This window comes from Neovison vison, chromosome 13 (assembly GCF_020171115.1).
Source record: "Neovison vison isolate M4711 chromosome 13, ASM_NN_V1, whole genome shotgun sequence".
Classification (NCBI taxonomy): domain Eukaryota; kingdom Metazoa; phylum Chordata; class Mammalia; order Carnivora; family Mustelidae; genus Neogale; species Neogale vison.
The window spans coordinates 38420280-38433049 of NC_058103.1; the positions used below are offsets into that span (position 1 = coordinate 38420280).

General features: G+C 38.5%; 1 protein-coding gene across 1 annotated transcript in view; it reads right to left on the reverse strand.

The window, feature by feature from the left end:
• Positions 1-786: 786 nt before the first annotated feature.
• SYT16 (synaptotagmin 16) overlaps positions 787-12770 on the reverse strand; it is a 102127-nt gene continuing 90143 nt past the window's right edge. The window contains exon 6 of the mRNA XM_044230728.1: positions 787-2041. Coding sequence (XP_044086663.1) covers positions 1728-2041 — 314 coding nt within the window. The 3' untranslated portion in view covers positions 787-1727. The remainder of the gene's footprint in view (positions 2042-12770) is intronic.

Genomic DNA, 12770 nt, shown 5'->3' on the forward strand with positions numbered 1-12770 from the left:
TCCATAGGAAGTCACTTCTTTCAAAATTGGGTACTTGAAATCACAGAAGAATTATCCTGTGCCCTAGTCTCTTCTTGTCAGGATAACCATTACACATTGCACGGTAAGGAATAAATATGTTCTTCAAGTGTTACAGCCTACGTCTACAATCTGTCAAATGCAGAGCTGAGGAGGAGTTCTGTGTTTTTAACTGTATACATCCATCACTAGCTATCACTCTTCCCACAGACAGCAAAAAGTCAACAATGAAACATAAAAGCTAAAAATAAGTGACTGAGCAATTGCTCAGAAGAGCTGCACATTAGGCACAGTGTTAGATGGACACACATTCCTTTCCCATCTTTTTTTTTTTCACTGACAATTTCAGGTAATTATTATTAAGGACTCACAGGTAAGCAAAAGAAAAATAAACATGCATGGCGCAAATATGTAAAAGTCAGTCGGAGATACAATTTCATGCTTATCACCGTACAAGATCAGTGCTCTGAATGGCACATGCCCAGAATGCAAGTAGTGACTAATATAGGCTGCTGCAAATGTCATGGAAAATGACAATTATAGGCACTTCAAATGCTCAGAAAAAAAGAAAGAAAGAAAGAAAGAAAGAAAGAAAGAAAGAAAGAAAGAACGAACTTGGTGTCATTTCATACAAGCCAAAAATACTTCTTCATTCATAGGTATTATAACATGTTCATTTCTAAGAGTCAGTTAAATCAACATTTATTAAGGACATATTGTATATAATTTACTATGCTCTAGTGATGGAAAATAACTGCATAAAAAAGAATATGGTTTACATGCAAGTGTACATTCAAAATATATTTATGAGTATATATCAGTGAATATAGAAAAAGTACAATCTAAAGGAGAACTCTCAATTTAGAAAATCAACAATTCCATGACTTAAGTAGGTGTTTTTTGTTTGTTTCTTCTAATTCTGTAAGAATTTATTAGGTGAGAAAAATAGCATAAAAACCTTGAAAATTACAAGTTGGAAATCTTACATATTAAAAGGAGACAAGATGTCTTTCAACAGTGTTTTTCAACTCTGTTTTACCTTCAAACATGATTCATCTAATCATATCTCACAGGAAACCACAATATGTAAGCAAGATAAAGAAAGGTATTTAATGAATACAAATTTGTTTTGTACGTATGAGTTTATAACATTTATTTTTAAGTAAATAAATGAAGAGTTTCGTTCATAGAAAGAAAAATGCAAAAAGGGGCTTATGGATGATAGTTATACTCTCTTATGAGCCTTGGTATGAGATTCATTTCCATAGTGGGGAGGTTTGGGCACCATATTAACAAAATTCTGATTCATACACATACCTGGTTACAAATGGTGAGATTCACCAGCTCCCTTGTGATCTCAGGTTACTCTTCAAGCAAACAGAAACAGCGAGAAGCTTCATTCCACAGGTTGAACCCAGACTCAATAATCTATTAATACAAATTAACTCATTATCACTGTTCTCCACTATGGTTAATTTTCCATAAAGTACACTTGACCATGTATGTGTTTTTTTTTTTTAATTATAATATCTGAATCCAAATCAAACCTTTGAGAGACCCAAATGATCCTGCCCAGATTGTCCCAGTGTTTAGTAGACTCTAATTGTAAGCCTGTCTTTAAAACGCCTACCAGCCTGTGCTGAGTTGGTATCAGTGGTCAAAACACTGGTCGCCAGGGCAGATGTCACATGCAAATCCTGCTGCCAAAACTAGGATTCGAGCAAGGTGTGCCATCTGCATATTTGCTGCCCTTTGGTTTCCTTCATTTCCTCCCAATGGTCTTGTTCCTCTTCTCCGCTACTGTTTTGGCCCAGAGCAATCCAACCGATCATCTCTTTACGCTTCATAGTACGCCTGTTATAAATGGAAATCATCAGTGTGACATCAGAGAGCTGAAAGAGGGCCACCTGGAAAACAAAGGTCTCCTTGTAGACAGGATTGGGCTGACCACGTCGAATGGACGTCTTACAGCGGGACATCTCTTGACCCACAGAATTGAGAAGGAAGAGCTTTCCATATGTATCTATGGAAAAAAACAATAGAAATAAGAAAACATCAGAGCTCTCTGTGTTGTTAGTTTCGTCATAGTATTTGCGTGGGATTCAGATCTTTTCCTTTTTAACATACTGGGCAGCATCCTTAGGCCTGGTATTTGCTTTAGGACTAACATATTTTCCAGAAGTATTAAGGAAAGGGATTATTACCATCGATGGTTAATGTTTCATGCAGCCCACTACAGGCACCTTGCTGATGCTCACTAGAAGGTCTACCCGCACAGAGGAGTAAACACGCGTAAACCTGTGTATGACGGTGTGTTTAGCCAAGCGTGGTTCTTCAGCCACATTTTATTTATGTAAAAAGCAATAAAAACCTTTTGTTCTATGTGTATTTTCCTTTTCACAATCAAAATACTGTTTTATGCCTAAAGAGTACTTCCTCTTCTTACACTCTTCATATTCTTTGGACCATCTTTTTTTTTTTTTTTTAAGATTTTATTTATTTATTTGACAGAGAGAGAGAGATCACAAGTAGGCAGAGAGGCAGGCGGGGGGGGGGGGGGGAAGCAGGCTCCCCGCTGAGCAGAGAGCCTGATGCTAGGCTCGATCCCAGAACCCTGAGATCATGACCTGAGCTGAAGGCAGAGGCTTAATCCACTGAGCCACCCTGGCGCCCCTTCTTTGAACCATCTTATCCACTAAATGACAAGTACCAAACCTTTATCTCTGGCCTGGACTTCTCTTCCGAGCTCAAGATCCAGCTCAACACCACAGTTTTCCCCACGGATATCCTCCCTGCACTCGTCTCGCTCATCATGCCTCCAACTCTTCACACTTGCTTCTCCAGGGTCCCCCATCTCTGCAAACAGTAGCATCCTCCACTCAGTTTACCTAAATCCGGAGTGAGGATGACATTTTGACAAGACTGGCTCCTCACCCCTAGTCTGGCCAATCAATCACCAAGTTCTAAGTGGCTCCCAACTCTATGTCCTAAATAGCTCCCAACTCTACCCATGTCTTTCCATCCCTGAAGGCGCAGAACTCAGTGCGCAGGCAAGCTCCAGTCACCAGCCTCTCTCACCTGACTTAGGACAGGTCTCCTCACCCAGCTCCCAACACCAGGCTACCCAATCCCACAGTCAGCGGGAACTCTGTAAAATGCAAATCTGTTTATGTCACTCTCACTAAGAGACAAAGCCTAAACCTTCAAGGCTGTCCACTAATCTCAAGGCAAAACCAAAATTTCTTGGTATGGGTGACATACTCTGATCCTTTTACCTCCCAGTTTCACTGGGCGCCACTGTCGCCCTTATAAGCTGCATTTCCTATACTGACCTCCCTCTGACCCACACTTCTCTTTCCCTTTCACTTCTGCACAGACTGTACATGCTCTAACACCACAAGTGATATCCATCTTCCCATGATTTCTATTCATTAGTTAGGTCTGGATTTGGGTTTATCCAGGAAATTTTGCTGACCACTTGCTCCTGTCCTGACCAGATCTGGTTCAGAAAACCGTGCTGTGGGCACCATCAAAATCTAGCTTCAGGTTATCCCAGGACTTAGCACCCAGCATTATCATCACCTGTTTGCTCCTCAGCAAGGCTGTCAGTTTGAAAGTGGAATTGCCTTGTTTACAGCTGTACCCTTGGTTCCTGGCCTAGTGTCTAACACATGGTAGACACTCAGTACATATTAAACATTTTGTAACTAATGTACATGACCCTCCAGCAGGCTTGACCTTCTTTTTTCTTTAGGTTTTGGGTTTTCAAACTTCTAAAATGAAGATTAAACCCCTTGGTTTTATCACCCTTGCACTGGAATGCTATAAAATGGGACTAGCCTCAGATGTTTAGCAATTTATAGGAAGGAAAAAATGATCCAAATTTTACTAACATAGTCTACTATTTCTGCTGAAATTCCCCAATTGATACTTACAAAGAAAATTATCCCAAAGAAAATTCTATTTTTATTAAAATCACATAATTGATCAATTTCTTAACCCTCTCTTAATGACAGTTTTTAGCACTAACTTATGTGTGTCCTATCCTTTAAAAAAAGAAAATCCAAGTGTTAGGGTGTTCCCCAGCTTCTATCATTCTGTACATTTTGTTCGATGCTGGCTGAAAGCTGATTAGTGTTTACTGCTCACTTTCCCACCTAACAACCAGTCAAACTTTTTAAAAGTGTAAATCCAGATCTCTGTAATTTACTGTTCTCTACAAGAGCATTGTAAGATGGGAAACAAATTACAACCTGCAGTTTTCTTTCTATGTTGATCTTTTTCTATTCCGGTTTGATGTGTTATTTTATTCACTTATCTGCTGAGAAACACAAGGTGTGAAATTACACTTCAGGTGTGAAAACACTTCTCTGTCTCAGAAACAGGCCTCTCCACTCTTCAAACTGCTCTGCTGAGAAAGCTGTCAGAAAACCGACAATGGGGAGGGGGCACGGAATTTGTGTTTCCACAGCTGTACAGCTCCATGATTCCTATGGAAGTCCAATCCAGTCACTGAACTGCTCTGGCAATTCTTCCCTCGGTTATGGCAGAGGACATTGAGTTAATCTTGCAAACAGAGACCTGCTCATTTCCCAAAGTGCAATTTCCATCTTTATCTTGTCACAGATCACTTTCTAATTACGAGAAAGGTCATTTACGACCAAACCACCATCACTGAAGCTGAATGATACGTGTATGACAAAAGGGGGAAATAATTATTTGATAAACAATGCAGTCTGAGGACATGTAACCAAAAGAAGGGAAATATTGTTGATGGTTCCAGCTCAAAGGGAACTTTTCCTCAGCAGTAAAAATGTGTTTACTTTTCAGTGTCCAGAGTCAAGACTATGCCCAGGGAAGTGGACCTGTGAGGAACAGTACAGAGTTTGCTTGGGGTCTTTTGGGGTTCAATGACTTATTCCAATGAACACCAGGCAGAATGGATGAAGAAAGGGTCAAGTAAATATACAACTTCACTGAATTCTGTTTTAAATCTTTGGAATTGGTAATACTTGCTACAAAACAATACCAAGCAATACGTTATCTTCTGATGATGGTTCAGAATGTCCCTCAGGAGCTCTAGTAACTCAAAACCATCATCAAGATGTTGAATGGGTCATAATTCCTAGATAGTCCTTGATGACACTCTTCTGACTCAGCTGTGTCAGCTGCTTTCCCAGTCACTGTCTCCTTCTCCATAAAGGAAGATGGCATGTGTATCAGAAAAAAATTATAAGAGCACACAATCCTCAATTTATCATGGCATAGAAGTATGTCATTTGAAACTCAGCAGTCATTTTTCCAAGGAAACAGCACAATGCCATAGTGGTTACTTATAGAGGTCATACAAAATACTGCCCATTGCAGCATGATGTACTACCAATAGTAATACAGACTCTGCTTGGGGCGGGAGTGGGGCATCATGATTTTCTGGGCAAGGGAAAGGAATTCAGTCTTTTAACCTCCCTTCCCTTTTAATTTATTAAAAATTACAAGATATTTAGTGCGGTGCATAAACAATGAATTCTGGAACACAGAAAAGAAATTTTTAAAAATTACAAGATATTTTAAACAGACATAAAGAGAATAGAGACCATTATTACTCCTATCCTAATACCCACCACACAGACTTGTGATATTTAGCATTTATCATATTTAGTACTGACCTTTTGTTTTTTATTTGATTTTTTAGAAAATAAAATATTATAATTGAAGTATCAATGTATCCTTCCTTGATTCTATTTGATTTCTTCTCTCACTAAAGGTAATGACTGGCCTGAATTTGGAGTTCCTCATTTTCATTATAAAAGTAGACATAAATAAAGCTATCCAAAGTATACTTAACAGAATTTTGCACACTTAAAAGTGTTTAGCATTTTACTGTAGGTATTCCTAAAACTTGCCTTTGTACATTGAGCATTAAATTTTTTATATCACCTATTTGATAGATACACCTGTGGTTCATTTTAACTGCTATATACTGTTCTAAACCACAATCCACTTGTCCATTCTCTACATTAATGGATATTTATTTATAATAACCAAGAATGGAAAAGATATTACTGAACACTTTCCTATATCTTATACTAAAATATACTTTATACTAAAATATACCAAAATCTGAGAATTTCTCCAGCATATATCCAGGAGTGGATTGCTGGCTATTTATAAATTCTACATATAATATCTTTGTTATATTTATTGCTAGTATCTTCTGTTCTTACCCTTTAATTTTACAGTGACTTTTATAGTATAACTGCCTTAAATTCTTGTGGAATCTGATTTATAAATGTTTTCCTTTTCAGTTGGTCCATTAAAACAATAATTTTATTTAAAGGTTTTATTTATTTATTTGAGAGAGAGTGGCCACGTGCACAGGAGCAGGGGAGAGGCAGGAGGAGAGGGAGAAGCTGAGGACCCGCTGAGCAGAGAGTTGGACATAGGGCTCTGGGGCTACATCCCAGGAATCTGACCTGAGCTGAAGGCAGCTGCTTAAATGAGTGAGCCACCCAGGCACCACTCGTTAATAGAAATTCTTTAAGAAATCCTACCCAAACTCAATAGTCTCATATATTTTCTTTTGTGAGTCATAAGAATTTATTTTTCATATTTGATCTTTAATCTACCTGATATTGATCTTTATGTGTAGTGTGAGATAGGGATCTATTTTTCCCCCATAGGGGAAACATAATTCATTAAATGGCCCATTATCTCCCAATATATTTGGGAGATACCAACTTTCCAGGCTTGAGTGTCTTTCCCTCACCTGATAATAGTAATTATTGTCATTTTATAATATGCCTTTGTATCTGCTATGGAGAATCTTACTATTGTCTTTTTAAAAACTTTTCATTATTTTAAGTTCTTGTTTGGCTTAACTGACTGTTGCATATGAACTTAGGATCAGCCTGTCAAGTTCGATTTTTTTTTAAAGCAAAATATATAAAACAAAAACAAAACCCTTTGGGGATTTTAATTGGGATTGCACTGAATATATAGATTAATTTGGGGAAAGTTGTTGTCTTCACAATATTGAACATTCTCACCACTGAACATAGTTTACCTATCTATTTAGCTTTCTTTTATGTCTTTCAAAAAGTTTCATATTTTTTTCCCATAATTTTCTTTTCTTACTCATCTTTTGTTAATGTTATCCTCTGGTACATTAGGTATTTTCTTACTGTTGTACATTAGTAATGTTTTAAACTCCACTTTCTTTCTCTTTTTGGGGGGGTGGGGGTCAAAGGGAGAGAGAGAATCTTAAGCAGGCTCCATGCCCACCAGAGAACCTACCCGGAGGCTGAATTTCAGGACCCTGAGATCATGACTTGAGCTGAAAGTAAGAGTTGGGCACTTAACCAGGCACCCCTTAAAATTCTAACTCTTAACTGTTCCTGATGTGTTAGAACATAATTGGTCTTGTATGAGAAATGTATTAGTTCAAGGGTGTAGACTTTATAATGTAAACAATCATATTTCTTACAAATAATGGCAGTTTTATGTCTTCCTTTCGTGCTTTAAATTTTTATTTCTTTTTCTTATCCTACTGAATTGTCTTGAGCCTCCAGTCTAATATTGAGGAAGGAAGGGAAAACCAAACGGGAAGAAATCAGAGAGGAAGGCAAACCATGAGAGACTGTGGACTCAGGAAACAAACTGAGGGTTACAGAAGGGAGAGGGGTAGGGGGTTGGTGTAGCCAGGTGACGGGTATTAAGGAGGTCATGTGTAGTGATGAGTACTGAGTGTTATACATAACTAGTGAATCTTTGAACACTACATAAAAAATTAATGATGTACTATACAGTGGCTAACTGAACATTAAAAACAAACAAACAAACAAAACAAAACAAAAGTGATGCCAGAGGGAATCCTTATTTTGTTCCTGACTTTACTAAAGGGATTTCAGGATTAAGAATGACAGGGCAGATTTTCTTTAAATGCCCACTATCAAGATTAAACAAGTTCCCTTCTGTATGTCAAATTGTTGATATTGAACACCATTTTCACATTCCTAAGCAATTTCCTATGTCAAAAGAGCATAAAACTTATGCTGAGTGAAATCAGTCAAGCAGAGAGAGTCAATTATCATATGGTTTCACTCATTTGTGGAGCATAACCAATAGCATGGAGGACAAGGGGCGTTAGAGAGTAGTAGGGAATTTGGGTAAATTGGAAGGGGAGGTGAACCATGAGAGACTATGGACTCTGAAAAACAGTCTGAGGGGTTTGAAGTGGCGGGGGGGTGGGAGGTTGGGGTACCAGGTTGTGGGTATTATAGAGGGCACAGCTTGCATGGAGCACTGGGTGTGGTGAAAAAATAATGAATACTGTTTTTCTGAAAATAAATAAATTGGGAGAAAAAAAAAAGAGCATAAAACTTAAAACTACATTTCCCTGAATCTCCTGCCCGTAAGATCCTACTAATGAAAGCAATTTGTCTGAGACTGGAAGGTAGAGGAAAAGGGGAGCTGCCTCTCCCCAGATCCAGTGGCTGTCATGTGTCTAGGCATTAGCAGATAGCAAAGTAGGGTTTTTGCCCATGGTGCTCAAACACCCCCCCTTTTCTTAAAAAAAGTTAACCTCTTCTTATTATTTATTTGACAGAGAGACATAGCGAGAGAGAAACACAAGCAGGGGGAGTGGAAGAGGGAGAAGCAGGTTTCCTGCTAAGCAGAGCAGGGAACCCGATACGGGACTTGATCCCAGGTCCCTGGGATCATGACCGGAGCTGAAGGCAGACACTTAATGACTGAGCCACCCAGGTGCCCCACTGTGTTCAAACATCCTTTTCCTGCACAAACAGCTCAGCCCATTTTGGCAATTTTCCTGTGATGTCTATATGTCCAGATTTCCTGAGGGAGTCCTCTCATGCTTCAACCCTATAACAAACATCAGGCTCAAAATATCTAGACTATTTCTATTTCCCTGACAAAATTTGACTGATATTGCAAGTGATAATCTGAACTGGAATGTTGCCATTAAGAAAAGAACAACAACAACAACCTGAGAATGGGCAGTGGCATCAAAGGTTGGTGCCAGATGGTGAAGAGATCAGAGGCCAGGATGGTGGAGACTTATACTCCATATTATATGATGGTGAAATAGCCTTCTGATCTAAGTTGGGAGAAAGGGTATATACCCAATGAGTTTGTGGCTCGTGGAAAACAGAATGTTAGATGTGTATTCAGGGGCACCTGGGTGGCTCAGTGGGTTAAAGCCTGATACCAGGGACCTGGGATCGAGCCCCACATTGGGCTCTCTGCTCAGCAGGGAGTCTGCTTCCCCTCTCTCCCTGCCTGCCTCTCTGCCTACTTGTGATCCCTGTCTGTCAAATAAATAAATAATATCTTTAAAAAAAAAAAGAAGAAGTGTATTCAGTATTAGTAGTTTCACTTGGGGAGGGGACAGAGAGAGGCAAAAGGTAAGCTTGGGAAAAAACTGGCCAGTGTGCAAGGAAAACAGAAAGGAAAAAAAAAAAGGAATACTGAAATTCAGACCTTTCTGTGGTTGGAAAAGCTAACTGCTTCCAGACCTCCAAACAGTGAGAAATGGACTTTAAAAGAATTTAAACAACAGAAGCCCAACAAACCTCGGGTGAATAAGGGGATAGTGAATCAGGTCAAATGTCACACCAAGGATATAGGTTTCATACCAGATTTGAGTTGACTGGGTCTCGTGATTGGGTTCTAAATAATGGAATCTGAGAAATGAAAATAATCACCTTCAATCATGACTATATTTAAGTACTCCCACCCTAGCAATAAATCTCCTATGCCCTCACTTCCCCTTTCATGACAACCAAGCAGGTCACATTTTGAATATGATCATATTGTCTCATTAAATGGAAAGAGTCTGTATGCCTTCATCCCAGCAGAGAGGAGTCACTTGACTCACCATAGACAGTGCTGCAAGGGAGAAATAAACCTTTGCTGTTTCCAGCTGCCCACAATTGCTGGGCTTCTTTGTTACTGCATTTTAGCCTAACCTATACTAAAGCACCTTCTATTATCCATCTGCTGAGTTCTCTTTATCAATAATGGACAGACAGTGCATTCTCTCAAAGGTTTCTTTTGCACCTGTTGAGATAACCAAAATGGTTTCTCATAAGTCAGTTAATACGGTGAGCTATAGGAGCTGACTTTCCTAATGTTAAATCCTTACATGCCTGGCCTAGCCTCACTTCATTGGTAATTAGTATTTTTTTTTTCTTATACATTATGGGGCTAGGTGGACCAACATAAACTACAGTGTGGGTGGGAGGATATGGGGAGGGGAGACAGGGAGAGATGGGGAGCAAGGGAATAACATTATACATACCTTTTGAACAGCAGTTTTAGTCCTTTACATTTATTATGATCACTGATATGTATTTATTTTTTTATTTTTATTTTATTTTTTGCTTTGGTTTGCGCTTTCTATCTTGCATTCTCTGTGCCTTTAAATATCCTTTCCTGGTTTCTATTGATCCACTGAATTTACTTCATTCTAATTTATTCCCTCTCCTGGTTTGAAAGTTAGATGAAAATTTTTACATGTGCCTTGATTTAATGTCTAAAATTAATCAATACCTCTACTCTCCTCTTAAGTAACATAAATTCTTTGATTTCCATCTCCTCTTCTCATCCTTCATGTTATTTCCCTTTGTTGTTATACTCCTAATATATCAGTCATTTTTCCTACTGCTGCTGTCCTCTTTCTGACAGTCTATACATGCTATATTTACTTACCTGTTCACCAGATTTTTTTGTTCATTAGTCCTTCCTGAACTTCACTATTTCCTTCTCAATCCAGTTTCTTTCTTCCTGAAATATATCAACTAGTCGTTCTTTCCGTGACAAACCCTTTCCAACTTTGTGGAAAACATCTGTATTTTTCCTTCACTCAAACAGACCACTAAAAGTTGAGAGTATTTTCCTCTCGAGACTTCAGTAATACTGTCCGCTTGTCCTCTGGCTTCTGTCATTGTTGTTGAGAAGGCTGTCCTTAGTCTTACTGCCATTCTTCTACAGGTAACTTGGTTTAACAACAACAATAACAAAAACAATCACTGACCAACCAAATAGCCTGATTGAGATATAATTCACGTACCATGGTAATTGTATTTCCTCCCTGTTGCTTTTCTGTCTAGATTTTCTGACTAACTTTAATATTGTTGTGGGAATTAAGTGAGTTAATGGAAGTCTAGGATTATCACCTATGCACTCAGTAAACTAGTGCCACATATAAATCTTTATTTGGATTGGCATAATTCTGAGCACACTGTGGATACTAATAAACACTATATTTAGCAGAAAGCTGGATCTGGATTTTGAAAGGTGGTAGCCCCAGATATGCTCATTTTCATTTAGTCTTTTTTTCCCCTGCACTCCATTTGTACAGCTCACCCCCTGCAACCCACCCGTTCTTCACACTCGACATGAGGCAGCTTGATAAGGTTTTGTTTTGTTTTGTTTTGCTTTCCTTTGCTCTAGTGTCTGCTATTGTGAGTGCCTAACAAGGTTAATATGCTGCTGCTGTAAGTATTATCATTTGGGATGTAATTATCACATGTGGCTAATCATGCACATGCTGAGAGGCTGGGAACTTGTTGTTTTTAACTAGAGGGGACATCTTAATGATAGTTTTTGACAAGAACCATTATATGTGTGTGTATACACACACACACACACACACATACACAATGCAGTGACGCACTGTAGAAGGAGACGAGGTGAAAATAAAGATGGAGAAAGAGAATCTCCCAATGGAATAGCTAATATATTTTTTAACTTAGCAATTGTACCGGTAACATTAGTTTGTTAACCTCACTTAATAGGGAAGGAAATGAAATTCGGAGAGGTTAAATCAAATGTTGAGGCCATGCAGTAACTGGGTGGCAGGCAGAACAGAGCTGCTAAATTGTTAGTGAATTGCTTTCCCATGAAGCCAAATTCAAAGGATAATCAAATGTTTCTAATTCTCCATGGAAACTTTTCAAAAGCATTTGTAAATGCATATTGGGATTTCATATGTCTACTAGATGCTATAAACTGGTTTTTCACCTGGACCATCCACCCTGTATAGGTGTGGAGACTATACCTTGCCATCAGGTTGTAGACTAGCCTATACCACCTTAAAAGCAATGGTGAAAATATTTTTGAACACTGACCACACATACTAAATGAGGTATTACCTTGAAAATGATGGCATGATTCTTGGCACACTGATATGTGCCTGGGGCTAAGATTAGTTCATGTTGTTACTTCATTTACAGGTAATGGGTCAGTTTCAGTAATTTTCAAATAACCTATTTTCTCATCCCTAGGCCACCTATTATTTGAAAAAAAATCCATAACAACATATAACATGGGCATTTTCCAAAAAAAAAAGAAGAAAAAGATGTAGACAGACGTAAATCTAGATAAAAATCTATCTGTATCTACATCTACATCTATCCATCCATCCACCCATCCATCCATCCACTGGATGAACAGAGAAAAGTTTAAAGTTGGAAATCAGAAAGTGCCTAGTTACATACTTTCTCTTGGGATGGGTGTGGTTTACAGAGGGTGCTACAGAAGATGCACTCAGGTTCAGTGGCTTGGTACTCTATCCTGTCCAAGGTTGAGTCAGGGAAAATAAGTTTGGACCTTGAGATAACAAAAAACAATGTAATTCTAATCACAGAAGCTGAGGTTCATGTTTTATGTTTACTCACCCGATACAGTGGAACTATTCTAGACCAGACTAGCTTTTTTTAAAAAATTAACAT